The sequence below is a fragment of the Pogoniulus pusillus genome, chromosome Z (assembly GCF_015220805.1).
Source record: "Pogoniulus pusillus isolate bPogPus1 chromosome Z, bPogPus1.pri, whole genome shotgun sequence".
In the NCBI taxonomy this organism is placed as follows: Eukaryota; Metazoa; Chordata; class Aves; order Piciformes; family Lybiidae; genus Pogoniulus; species Pogoniulus pusillus.
In genome coordinates this window covers 49,807,294-49,819,980 of record NC_087309.1, presented here as the reverse complement: position 1 = coordinate 49,819,980, position 12,687 = coordinate 49,807,294, and the positions used below count along the sequence as shown (strand labels likewise).

The 12,687-nt window shown below is 43.1% G+C and overlaps 1 protein-coding gene across 2 annotated transcripts in view; it reads right to left on the bottom strand.

Annotated features, from left to right (window-relative positions):
* The window catches only part of AP3B1 (adaptor related protein complex 3 subunit beta 1), a 179,346-nt gene that overhangs the window by 135,376 nt on the left and 31,283 nt on the right, over positions 1-12,687 (bottom strand). For both annotated transcript variants that reach the window (XM_064176486.1, XM_064176485.1), the window contains exons 5-6: positions 11,945-12,105; positions 3,982-4,048 (exon numbers count right to left, since the gene is read on the bottom strand). In XM_064176486.1, coding sequence (XP_064032556.1) covers positions 3,982-4,048; positions 11,945-12,105 — 228 coding nt within the window. The remainder of the gene's footprint in view (positions 1-3,981; positions 4,049-11,944; positions 12,106-12,687) is intronic.

The following is a 12,687-nucleotide window of genomic DNA, read 5'->3' as shown; positions in this document are numbered from 1 at the left end:
GGAGCAGGCAGTGCCACTGAGCTGGAAGATGAGCCGACGAGGGAGGCAGCCAGGCTGGATGGGCAGGGAGCTGCTGAAGGAATTAAAGATTAAAAAGAGAGTGTATCACCTTTGGAAAAGAGGGGAGGTGTCCCAGGAGAAGTTCAAGGAAGTTGCTAGGTCTTGTAGAGGAAAAATTAGAGAGGCAAAAGCCCACTTGGAGCTCAGGCTGGCCACGGCTGCCAAGGAAAATAAAAAGTGTTTCTTTAAATATATGAATGGCAAGAGAAGGGCCAAAGACAACCTCCAGTCCTTACTAGATAGAGAGGGGAACATAGTGACAAAGGATGAGGAAAAGGCAGAGGTGCTTAACACCTTCTTTGCCTCAGTCTTCACTAGTGGGACAGGTTGTCTCCAGGACAGCTGGACTCCTGAAGTGGTGGATGGAGTCAGGGACCAGTACAGTCCCCCTCTGATCCATGAGGAAGCAGTAAGGGACCTGCTGAGACATTTGGATCCTCACAAGTCCATGGGACCGGATGGGATCCACCCTAGGGTGCTGAGAGAGATGGCAGATGAGCTAGCCAGGCCACTCTCCATCATTTATCAGCAGTCCTGGCTCACTGGAGAGGTCCCTGAAGACTGGAAGCTGGCCAATGTGATTCCCATACACAAGAAGGGTCGTAAGGAGGAGCCAGAAAACTACAGACCTGTGAGCCTGACCTCAGTGCCAGGCAAGGTCATGGAACAGGTCATCTTGGGTGCCATCACAAAGCACCTACAGGATAGCCAAGGGATCAGGCCCAGGCAGCATGGGTTTAGGAAGGGCAGGTCCTGCCTCACCAACCTGATCTCCTTTTATGATCAGGTTACCTGCCTGGTGAATGTGGAGCAGGCTGTGGATGTAGTCTACTTGGACTTCAGCAAAGCCTTTGACACTGTCTGCCACAAGAAGCTCCTGGCCAAGCTGGCAGCTCATGGTTTGGACAGATTCACTCTGTGCTGGATCAAGAACTGGATGGATGGCAGAGCCCAGAGAGTGGTGGTGAATGGTGCCACATCCAGTTGGCAGCCAGTCACTAGTGGTGTTCCCCAAGGATCAGTACTGGGCCAAGTCCTGTTCAATATCTTTATTGATGATCTGGATGAGGGCATTGAGTCCAGCATCAGTAAGTTTGCAGATGACACCAAGCTAGGAGCAGGTGTGGATCTGTTGGAAAGTAGGAGAGCCCTGCAGAGGGACCTGGACAGGCTGGATGGGTGGGCAGAGGCCAATGAGATGAGATTTAACAAGGCCAAGTGCAGGGTTCTACACTTTGGCCACAACAACCCCAAGCAGCACTACAGGCTGGGGACTGAGTGGCTGGAGAGCAGCCAGGAGGAAAGGGACCTGGGGGTACTGACAGATAGTAAGCTGAAGATGAGGCAGCAGTGTGCCCAGGTGGCCAAGAGAGCCAATGGCATCCTGGCCTGCATCAGGAACAGTGTGGCCAGTAGGACAAGGGAGGTTATTCTTCCCCTGTACTCAGCACTGGTCAGGCCACCCCTTGAGTCCTGTGTCCAGTTCTGGGCCCCTCAATTCAAGAAAGATGTTGAGGTGCTGGAACATGTCCAGAGAAGGGCAACAAAGCTGGTGAGGGGCCTGGAGTACAAATCCTATGAGGAGAGGTTGAGGCAGCTGGGCCTGTTTAGCCTGGAGAAGAGGAGGCTCAGGGGTGATCTTATTACTGTCTACAATTACCTGAAGGGGCATTGTAGCCAGGTGGGGGGTGGCCTCTTCTCCCAGGCAACCAGCAATAGAACAAGGGGACACAGTCTCAAGTTGTGCCAGGGTAGGTCTAGGCTGGATGTTAGGAAGAAGTTCTTCACAGAGAGAGTGATTTCCCATTGGAATGGGCTGCCCAGGGAGGTGGTGGAGGCACCATCCCTGGGGATCTTCAAGAAAAGCCTGGATGAGGCACTTAGTGCCATGGTCTAGTTGATTGGTTAGGGCTGGGTGCTAGGTTGGACTGGATGATCTTGGAGGTCTCTTCCAACCTGGTTGATTCTATGATTCTATGATTCTACACTGGTTTTCCCAAAGCTATCAAGAATTAAAGAGAGACCAACTTACTTCAGAGCACAATATGCTGTAGACTGTGGGATAAAAGAGCACATATTAACACCTGAGTTTTCATTCAGAAAGTCCAGAAAAGAGATTTTTATGATCCCTCTTTCTGTACAATAATTTTCTGTAGCACTTGCTTGTATGTGGTGCTTAGGGATACTGTTTAGGGTGAACCTTAATATTGGTTGGACTCAGTGATCCTGAGGGCCTTTTCCAAACAGAATGTTTCTGTGATTCTGTAATTCTTGGAAAAGTAAAACTTCTGAAGTTGAGGTGTTTCAGCCTAGGCTGGACTTGGGTCATGCTAAGTAGGGCACAGAACAAGAGGTATCAGGATGACAAAAAACCTGCAGCAGTTAATCACACTGTCCCCAGAAATGTCCAGAAGACCAAATTCTAGACCATCATTTGTACTTTCTTGAATGTGCTGACAAAATAGCATGATTTTGACTATTGCTTCAGCTAGTATCTTCATAAATGGTGTCCACTGTTCACCATCACAGTCTGAATTCTGGAACATACTAAGTAAAGAATATTATAACTAACTCCCGAGTGCCAAGATCAGCATGACGGGAAAAACAAGCTCCAAACGTACTCCATACTTTTTTCCTTTAACTTTTTGTTAAAGTTAATGTGTAAATGACTAGTTCTTAGGTAATTTGCTATTTACCATCACCAACAAGGACTACGAAAGAGAATGAAATTTCAGAGATTTTCTTTTCCTGCCATCAGCAACAAAAAAAAGAAACAAAGGCAGCTTTTCAGCCCTTTATGCCTCCACAGGTATAAAGAATCTAATCTCACGTTCACAGATTGCATGCACACCAAGAGCATGAACCATGAAAAGAAAATACAAAGAACCACTGGGGGGGCAACACCACAGAAGCACAAAGGCCTGACAGATGAGTACAGGTCAAGCATAGATGCAGTGAGGAGAACTAACTGATTTACTGTCTGCTGAGCCATTAAGCTCTGACACTCTCCTTCAGTAACCCTTCAGTGGAAGTTGCAAGATGTCGTTTAGAGACCAGCACTACTTACGTTTAAAACACAGTTGGACTGTGCTAGAACAGCAGACAACATGTTCCTGTGTGTTACAAAAAGGCTTGGCAAATAGAAGAAGGATGAACACACTATCTGGTATCCAGTAATACTTTATTTCACTAAAAAAGGATTACATTCACTGAATAACTAAGCTGAATAAGAAAAACAACAGAATGTTTTAATTTGCAACTCTTTCTCCACTTGAAGCCAATTACCTTTCTAGCTTAAATTTGGTGAACTTACTTGCAGGGTGCAGGAAGGAAAAAATGTGTGACCACTGTGAGATGTCCAGGAATTAGCACAGAAAAATCTGTATGTATATACAGCAAACAAAATACAACAAGAGTGTTTGTCCCAGGGCGTTGCTTTTTACTCACCAGAGTGGAAGTAGGGATATCTGTGATAACAAACCAGTGTGCAACAAGCGGCATCATTTAACAGTTATACACAACACAAGGCAGACTGATGTCAACAGGTAGACAGTGCATCTTGTAGAAGTAATTCATTCTTACAGTATCACAACAAATTGAAATGACCTAACTTCTCAATTTTTACATAGCACGTGTACACTGATACATGTGATTATGTAACTTTACATTTCAAAATTAGGTTTAAGAAGCATACATTAAAAATGTGCTAACAAAAACTGATTAAGAATACCCATGATATAAGTAAAATTTCCAGTTTTACTGCAGGAGATGGTCACTGTCACCATTATAGCATAGTGCACAAATGTGCAGTGATACTTCTATTTAAGAACACAAAACCACATCAGCAAGGGTTACAAAGAAAGTTTATGATGCAAAAAAAAAAGCTTTTAAAAATAGATGTAATAGAATACTGTTTCTTACCGTACTTCTATCCTTCAAAAGCTTTTCTATCACTTCAATTAACATTTCCTTTTGCTCTGGATCAAGACTAGAAGAAAAAAAAAAATATTTCTTTTTACACATTTGGTCAGACACAACTGAATTAAAAGAGGGTATGTTTGTTGGCCTTTAAACACAAGATGGGAACCAAGAGCATTGAAGAAACCACTTCAAGAAAAATCAAATATTCCAAAGAACGGATTGTATAAGAACTTGGCTGAAAATAAAATTAATCATGGAATACAGAACTGAAGGACTATAAAATCAAATTATAAAGACTATCTTTATGTTATACTAATGTGTGTTCTCTAAGAATCTTAATACTTATATCCTAAAATTGTTATGAGCTTAAGAAACATTAACACAAACCAGCTCATTACAAAGAATTTGATGGAGCTTCAGATGTTAAGTCTTAAGGATCTCAACACTTTTGTGGAAGAGAAATTCAGCATGAACTAATTCTGCAGTGAATGAGCATTAGGACAAGGCAGAATCATATTTTTCTAATTATCAAAAAAGCACTTCAAGTAAAACATTTTGTTAACTTCACTAAGCCAAAAGATTTAGACACTGCACTAAAGTGTACCTGTATAAAGCTAGTGTGCAAGCTGAAGCAAACCTATGTAACAACAGAAGAAAAGCAGAAGTGCAAACATCAGTCTTTGTACCATTCTTTTCATACTTAAAAAGGACATAAAAAATTGACAGAAACATCAATTATTGTTCAACTTGATTCTTAGGTAGCTAAGGATGAACTTTTTGCTCCAGTTGCTTCTTCATCGTGGATCTGTAGAGCATGGAAGAATTCAAAGCCAAGGCAGAAGAAAATACAAAGGGAAAGGTATAAAGAGTTATACAGACATAGAGCACTATGCCTTTGAAAAGTAATTTCAGCATGGATACAATTACAGGTAAGTAAGGATCTGGTCACTACTATACATTTCAGTTTTAATACTGACTGATGAACTGCCATAATGCACAGTACAGCCTTTCCAGCTACAAATTCACAAATTAAGATCTAGACGCATACTACTTTGCTAAGACTCCAACAACTAGCAATATTAGAACATGCTCAATGGATAAAAAAAACTTTGTTGAGCAGCCATCACCAGCATAAGCATGTTGTTCTGTGTGCTTTTACAATAACCTCTTTCAACTTCTGCTTTTGTCAAAAAGGTTTTGTGGAATCTGCTGCCAAGGGCAGAAACCTTTAGGGAAGAAGGCATAAGTCTTTCTAATAGGTCTTACTTCCAATCTTCAAAATTGGTATAAAAGAGAAAACATAGAGTATGTATTAATAAAATTATGAAAAAAAATCCAGTTTCATTATATGATCAAGAAAATCTTCCATAACGGCTCTGATAACTGAATCCAGACTCCTCCTGCTCTGCCTTCCTGAGGTTTTAGATAAGCATGGCAGCATTCTTGGAGCTAAAATAAAAGCACAGGCTAAAGTACTCAAAGTGATACACTCCTCATTATGGTATCTATCAGTAATAATAAGTAATCTATTAACACTAGAGATGGAACTTTTTAGAAGCCCTTTTTTGAATCTTGCTGCAAGCAGGTCTAAGCATACAAGACAATTTTCTACTGATAGACAGAAGATATTAGAAGATATATTCTAAGTGAAATAAGCAACAAGTCTGACACTTTTAATGATAAAATTACTCCAATGTACCCGGCAACAGTGATTGCACTGGCCACAAATGTTGCTGTTCACATTACGCCTGAAATCTTTTCTGTTTGATATGTAAGCTTCCTGCTGTCAGGATTGATTGAACCCATAATGAATAAGCTTTTCTAGGTCAGACATCTATCCAAACACCATGACACTAAACGCATGGAAGATTGGAGTATCGAACCTGAATCCAGAACTCCAACTGGAGCACTAAATGCACCACATGACTATCAAGCAGGTAGAGAAGTCACTGAAGCCAAACATTAAATGGAGCACGCAAGCACAACTTAGAACAAATTATTACTACTTCTTACTTAAATGTTTGCAGAAGAGTAATTAGATGTAGAAGAGTATATAAAAAAGTTCATCCTCTCCAAAATTCTGATTGTAACCAACTGAAAAATGAGTCTTCTCAAATTACTTAGTCATTATAAGCAGGGGAAGACAGCCTTGCCACCAGTATATAATCTGTACCACTGAATTGTGGAGCTACTAGTTGTGATGCCTGCTGAAACAGTCTCTAAATTATTCCTATTTGCAGGCAAATGAGTTGAGCCTCCTGTAAGGAGGTTAACTTTGACAACCTCTTCACTGAATCCCAGTACTGCTGGTTCTTCAAGTGATCCAGAAAAATCTCTCCTTTGGTCCTTCAGTAAATTAGTGCTAAGCATTTATGTAAGCAAATTCTGAAAATGGGACAGCAGAAGACCACATGCCTTCTAGAAGTAGTCCCAAATCTTCCTACCAAGGACACAACTGTTAGCTACATATTCACTTGCAAATAATCATGAAGCTTATTTTAGTTCAGGTATGGTGGAATTTGAAGCCTCAGCAATCTGAAGATTTGTATTATAATGTCTAGGATGTTAGCATGAAGTGAAAACTTTTGACAGCTGTACACGCACTCCAAACCACTAGAAACCTTCATAGAACATTAGTTCCAACTTTTTTTCCCTTGTTGTATGAACTAGATGTCCATTTTACTACTGGCCAAGAAATCATGGAAGCTAGAAAGGAGTGAGGCCAGTTTCTCAAGATTTTACTATTTTTTTTTACCATGCATTGTACTTTTTACCACTAAAAATGGCTTTTTATGGTATTTGCAAAGATTATTTCAAAATCTTGCATAGGATACCACACAAACATGAAATCAGAAAGAATAAATCTGAATATGCAGACATATATGGAGATTGGCTGAAGGATGGATAAAATGTCTCTCAGTAACCAAGTCAGGTTTCAGAGTCTTCCAGTTCTGCACCAGTCATCAATAAATTCTTTAATCTGAACTAGCAAAATAAACTTTGTCTGTAATGAAGAGAAGAAATGGAAGTATCAACTGAAGATACAATTCCATGAAACAGCCCACTGCCCAGACACTGCCCTGTCTTGTTGACACTAAAGGACCATTACTTCCCCAGCTTTGGAATTATCATGAAATCACAGAATATGCTATGTGCAGAGATTAATTCAAGCTGAAAGTCTTATGTGCTAGATCCAGAGGCTAACAAAAAATAAACTATGGAAATATTAAAAAAGAACTTAATATCCATTCCCTGTTGTTAAGGTTATGTGATAAAAGGCTTGTCTGCACACGGAGGAGTACAGAGAGGGAAACTTCAATACCATCTTGAGCCAGCTACTCGGAGCACTATGACATGAGAGTGTTCAGTTATTAAAAAAAAAAAAAAAAACACAAAATCCAAACAGCAGAAACCACAAACAAAAAACAAACCAAAACAACAACAAACAAAAGCCAAACAAACAAAACCCCACACAACACAACAAAAACACCCCTAAACAAAGCCCACCACCAAACAAAACCGAACCAACTAAAAAGTAACAGCACCACAAGTAAGCAACCCCTGCCCAAAGAGCTGCCCTGAAATCTGTTGGCCTTTGGCCCCTAAACGAACCTGTCTCTACAAAGCACCTTTCAGAGCCTGGTGTTTCACTAGCTACAGGGCTATGAGACTTACTTCGAGCTGCCAGCAAAGCTGTTTTGAGATTACACAAGACTTAGAACAGCATGCTTACGGGACAAATGAAAGCCAAAGAACAAGAAGGATCTAGACAACATCATGTGGCACACGTGTAGGAAAACAGAGGTACAGATTATAGAATCTTAGAAACATAGAATCAACCAGGTCGGAAGAGGCCTCCAAGATCATCCAGTCCAAGTTATCAGCTAGCCCTATCCAATCAACTAGACCATGGCACTAAGTGCCCCATCCAGTCTTTTCTTAAACACCTCCTAGATTGGCAACTCCACCACCTCCCTGGGCAGCCCATTCCAACGCCAATCACTCTCTCTGGCAAGAACTTCCTCCTAATATCCAGTCTATATCTCCTCTGGCACAACTTGAAATTGTGTCCCCTTGTTCTATTGCTGGTTGTCTGGCAGAAGAGACTGCTCTCCATCTGGCTACAACTTCCCTTCAGGTAGTTCACAGTATCACAGTATTATCAGGGTTGGAAGAGACCTCACAGATCATCAAGTCCAACCCTTTACCACAGAGCCCAAGGCTAGACCATGGCACCAAGTGCCACGTCCAATCCTGCCTTGAACAGCTCCAGGGACAGCGACTCCACCACGTCCCCGGGCAGCCCATTCCAGTGTCCAATGACTCTCTCAGTGAAGAACTTTCTCCTCACCTCCAGCCTAAATCTCCCCTGGCACAGCCTGAGGCTGTGTCCTCTTGTTCTGGAGCTGGCCACCTGAGAGAAGAGAGCAACCTCCCCCTGGCCACAACCTCCCCTCAGGTAGTTGTAGACAGCAATAAGGTCACCCCTGAGCCTCCTCTTCTCCAGGCTAAACAATCCCAGCTCCCTCAGCCTCTCCTCGTAGGGCTGTGCTCAAGGCCTCTCACCAGCCTCATCACCCTTCTCTGGACACGCTCAAGCATCTCGATGTCCTTCCTAAACTGGGGGGCCCAGAACTGAACACAGTACTCAAGGTGTGGTCTAACCAGTGCAGAGTACAGGGGCAGAATGACCTCCCTGCTCCTGATGACCACACCATTCCTGATGCAGGCCAGGATGCCACTGGCTCTCTTGGCCACCTGGGCACACTGCTGGCTCATGTTCAGGCGGATATCAATCAGCACCCCCAGATCCCTCTCTGTCTGGCTGCTCTCCAGCCACTCCGACCCCAGCCTGTATCTCTGCATGGGGTTGTTGTGGCCAAAGTGCAGCATCCTGCACTTGGAGCTATTGAACCCCATCCCCTTGGACTCTGCCCATCTGTCCAGGCGGTCAAGGTCCCGCTGCAGAGCCCTTCTGCCCTCCAACCCAGCCACATCTGCCCCCCAGCTTAGTGTCATCTGCAAACTTGCTGATGACTGACTCCATGCCCTCATCCAGATCATCTATGAAGATGTTAAAGAGGATGGGGCCCAGCACTGATCCCTGAGGGACACCACTAGTGACTGGCCGCCAGCTGGATGTGGCACCATTCACCACCACTCTCTGGATCCGGCCCTCCAGCCAGTTTCTAACCCAGCACAGAGTGTTGCCATCCAAGCCATGGGCTGACAGCTTAGCCAGCAGTTTGCTGTGGGGGACAGTGTCAAAGGCCTTGCTGAAGTCCAGATAGACCACATCCACAGGCCTCCCCATATCCACCAAGAGGGTCACCTGATCATAGAAGGAGATCAGGTTAAAAAGGCAGGATCTGCCCTTCCTAAACCCATGCTGGCTGGACCTGAGCTCTTTGCCATCCCTCAGGTGCGCTCTTATCACCCCCAAGATAACCTGTTCCATCAGTTTCCCTGGCACTGAGGTCAGGCTGACAGGTCTGTAGTTCCCAGGTTCCTCCATCCGACCCTTCTTGTGGATGGGGACCACGTTGGCCATTTTCCAGTCTCCTGGGACCTCTCCGGTGAGCCAGGACTGCTGGAAAATGATGGAGAGCGGCTTGGCCAGCTTAGCTGCCAGCTCTCTCAGCACCCTGGGATGGATCCCATCTGGTCCCACGTGGTCCAATGATACCAATGAGGTCACCCCTGAGCCTCCTCATCTCCAGGCTGAACAACCCCAGCTCCCTCAGCCTCTCTACACAGGGCTTGTGTTCCAGGCCCCCCATCAGCTTTGTGTGGAGTACAGGGGAAGAATAACCTCCCTTGTCCTACTGGCCACACTGTTCCTGATACAGGCCAGAATGCTATTGGCTCTCTTGGCCACACTGCTGGCTCATGTTCAGCCTACTATCTACCAGTACCCTTTCTGCCTTTCTGCTCTCCAGCCACTCTGTCCCCTGCCTGTAGCACTACTTGGGGCTGTTGTGGCCAAAGGAGCCAGTTTTATGTAAACAGTTTGCTGCTCAGTACACTTGTCTGACCTTGTTCTGCACTCAATGATTACAATCAGTTCTGGGTAAGCCAGTACATCCTGTGTGCTTGTGTCATATGGAGGTCAAAGCTCCACAAGGGACTGGAACAACTACAGTACCAGAACCAAAGCAAGTATTCATGTCAACATTTGATTACTAGAGAATATCAAAACAGACTGCATAGCTACCAAGCCTGGCTTCAGAAGCCAGGTATTGGAAGTGCAGCCATAGGCCTGGAATGGACATGTACGTATCTCAGGAATCAAGGCATCCAGGTTAAGTATTAGACTAAAGTCTAGAGGTTGGCTGAGATACCTGTTTGTTTGTCTCAGTCTCTATTTCTCTCCCATCTTTCTCTCCACCCAGTGGGAGACAGCTGAAGATGAGGCAACATAAGGACCTGTTACTGCATAGCCTTGAACGTCTAAATTCAGTTACTACGGGATTTATAGTGTTTGAGTGAAAGAGTGGAGGTGTGTCATTGTTTGATAGAGGAGTTTCTGTAACTGTAAATGTTGGGAGGCTGCAAACAGTGTGTCAGTGCCAGCAACAGGTGAGACTATTATTTGAAAGACTGAGCAATGCAGCATCATTAGAGGTGGATCCACTAATGGGCCTGCAACCTGATCAGCTTAAGACTCTGTGATGGTTTGGGTGCTACCCTCCCCCCAGCACTTTGGAAATCACAAGACTAGACTCAGCCAGCTCTGGAAATTGAATGAAGCTTGTTATTTACAGCTTAGCAGAATATACAAGCAGATATTTACAGTATATACAGTTTTATACAGAAATATACAAGGCAAAAGGTAATACAGAAACACAACTCCCCTCCCAGAAACCTGAGTCCCCGGGAGGGGCTTCCAAACACCCTTCCACCTTCTTTCCCTCCCTCTTTCAACCTTACCCCAGTCCCAAGGAAGAAAGGAGGTTTGGCCAGGGGATTAGGAAGCAAAGTGGATTGATCAGAGAAACAGCAGAGAGGCTAGAGAGAGAAGCAGCTCAGGTAATGCCCCAAGGAGAAGTGAGTTATCTATGCTTGGAGTCTTGTTCTTGTGTCTCTCAGCAAGCCTATGAGGAAAGCATACATCATTCTGTTTTCCTTTTCACAGCCTGAAATCTAGTTCTCCTCATCAAAACATTCTAGCTAGCTCCAAACTAGCACAGACTGCAACAGGATAGGGTTATTGGTGCAGCTTTCTGATTGTGCTGGCTCTGTATAGCTGACTGCATGCATGTGTGGTGTATGTGTGTGTGCCTATTATGAATATTTGCTCAGCCTCACTACTGACTGACTTAAGGGGAGATGCAACTGCAGCAGCCTCATGATACATAATCTGGAACCCACTTACACCTCGCATTCTCCTTTCTTTGGGACACACGAAATAAAAGGGAAATAAATAGTAGGATAAATCCCTGTCCTAACATTGGAAAGGCACAGCTTCTGTTGCCCCCACCTCTGTAAAACAGCACCCACCTCTTGAAAAGAACTCTTTCACAACAAAAATTTCTGAAGAAGAAAGTGGAAGACTTGGAAGAATTTGTATAGATAAAAATTCAATGGGTTAGTATTTGTCACCTGCACTGCAAACCACAACGAATGCTTTGTTGTGAAAGCTACAGAAGCTGAACAGAGAAAGCTTTGATTCTGAGAATACCTATCAAAATAGTTGCCACACACATGACAATAACTGGTATATCAAAAACAAAATATAGTGGCTCAGTTTCATTTTGTATCTCTTCATAGCTACCCTATTGTTCTAGCAAGCAACAGACTTGTCTGAGCTCCAAAAAAATCATTTGAGTGATGAAACGTCTACATACTCTTCATACATTTTAAGAAATAGATCTATCAGAGACACATATACCCCAAATAGTCTTTAAAAACACAGCCACAACTATCTTAAAACTGCTTTTCAGTGTTTGATAGAATTACTTACCTGTACAGTTTTTGGATGGCATGGGCTGCATTCTTCCTCACATAAGGAGATAAATCAGAAGAGGCTTCCTTAATAGCAAGCATCATAATAGGAACAATAATTGGGACACGGATACTGGATAGAACTCTTAAAGCACTTGCTCGAATTAACTGATTAGGATCCTAAAGAACAGAAGAGAACGGGAGAAATAAAATAAGTGCAGAAACACATAATTAAATTCTCTGCAGTGTCTACATGTAATCCTCACTATCACTTACACTGAGGCAACACTAATAATAAAATGTACCCAACTTCACAAAAGAAATTTCCAACTGAAAAAAGTAAAAGAAAAAAAAAAACACCAAAATGTTATGAAGATGTGGAAATCTGTCGAAAGAAAACAATAACACAATGCACTCTATCAAGTAGAATATAGGAATGATGGATAAAAGAAATTAATGTTTTATTTAAAATAATTTTCTGCAATCCAAATGGAATTCAGATATTCTGAAAAACCTAGCTCAGATTTATTACTTAATTATAAGGACCGTCAAGTGCAAATGTGGTTCAGTTGCAAAGCACTCACTCAGGTTCTTGGCATTACATGCATTTGATTCCTTACTGCAAGATATAAACTGAAGCTCGTAACAAAAAACAATTTTCTTAAGAATATGTCAATACATCAAGCTAAATATTTTGAGGTTTTCTTCCACTTCCTACCCTCTCTTCTTTTATCCTAGTACTTGCTTCCCTTTTACAATGGT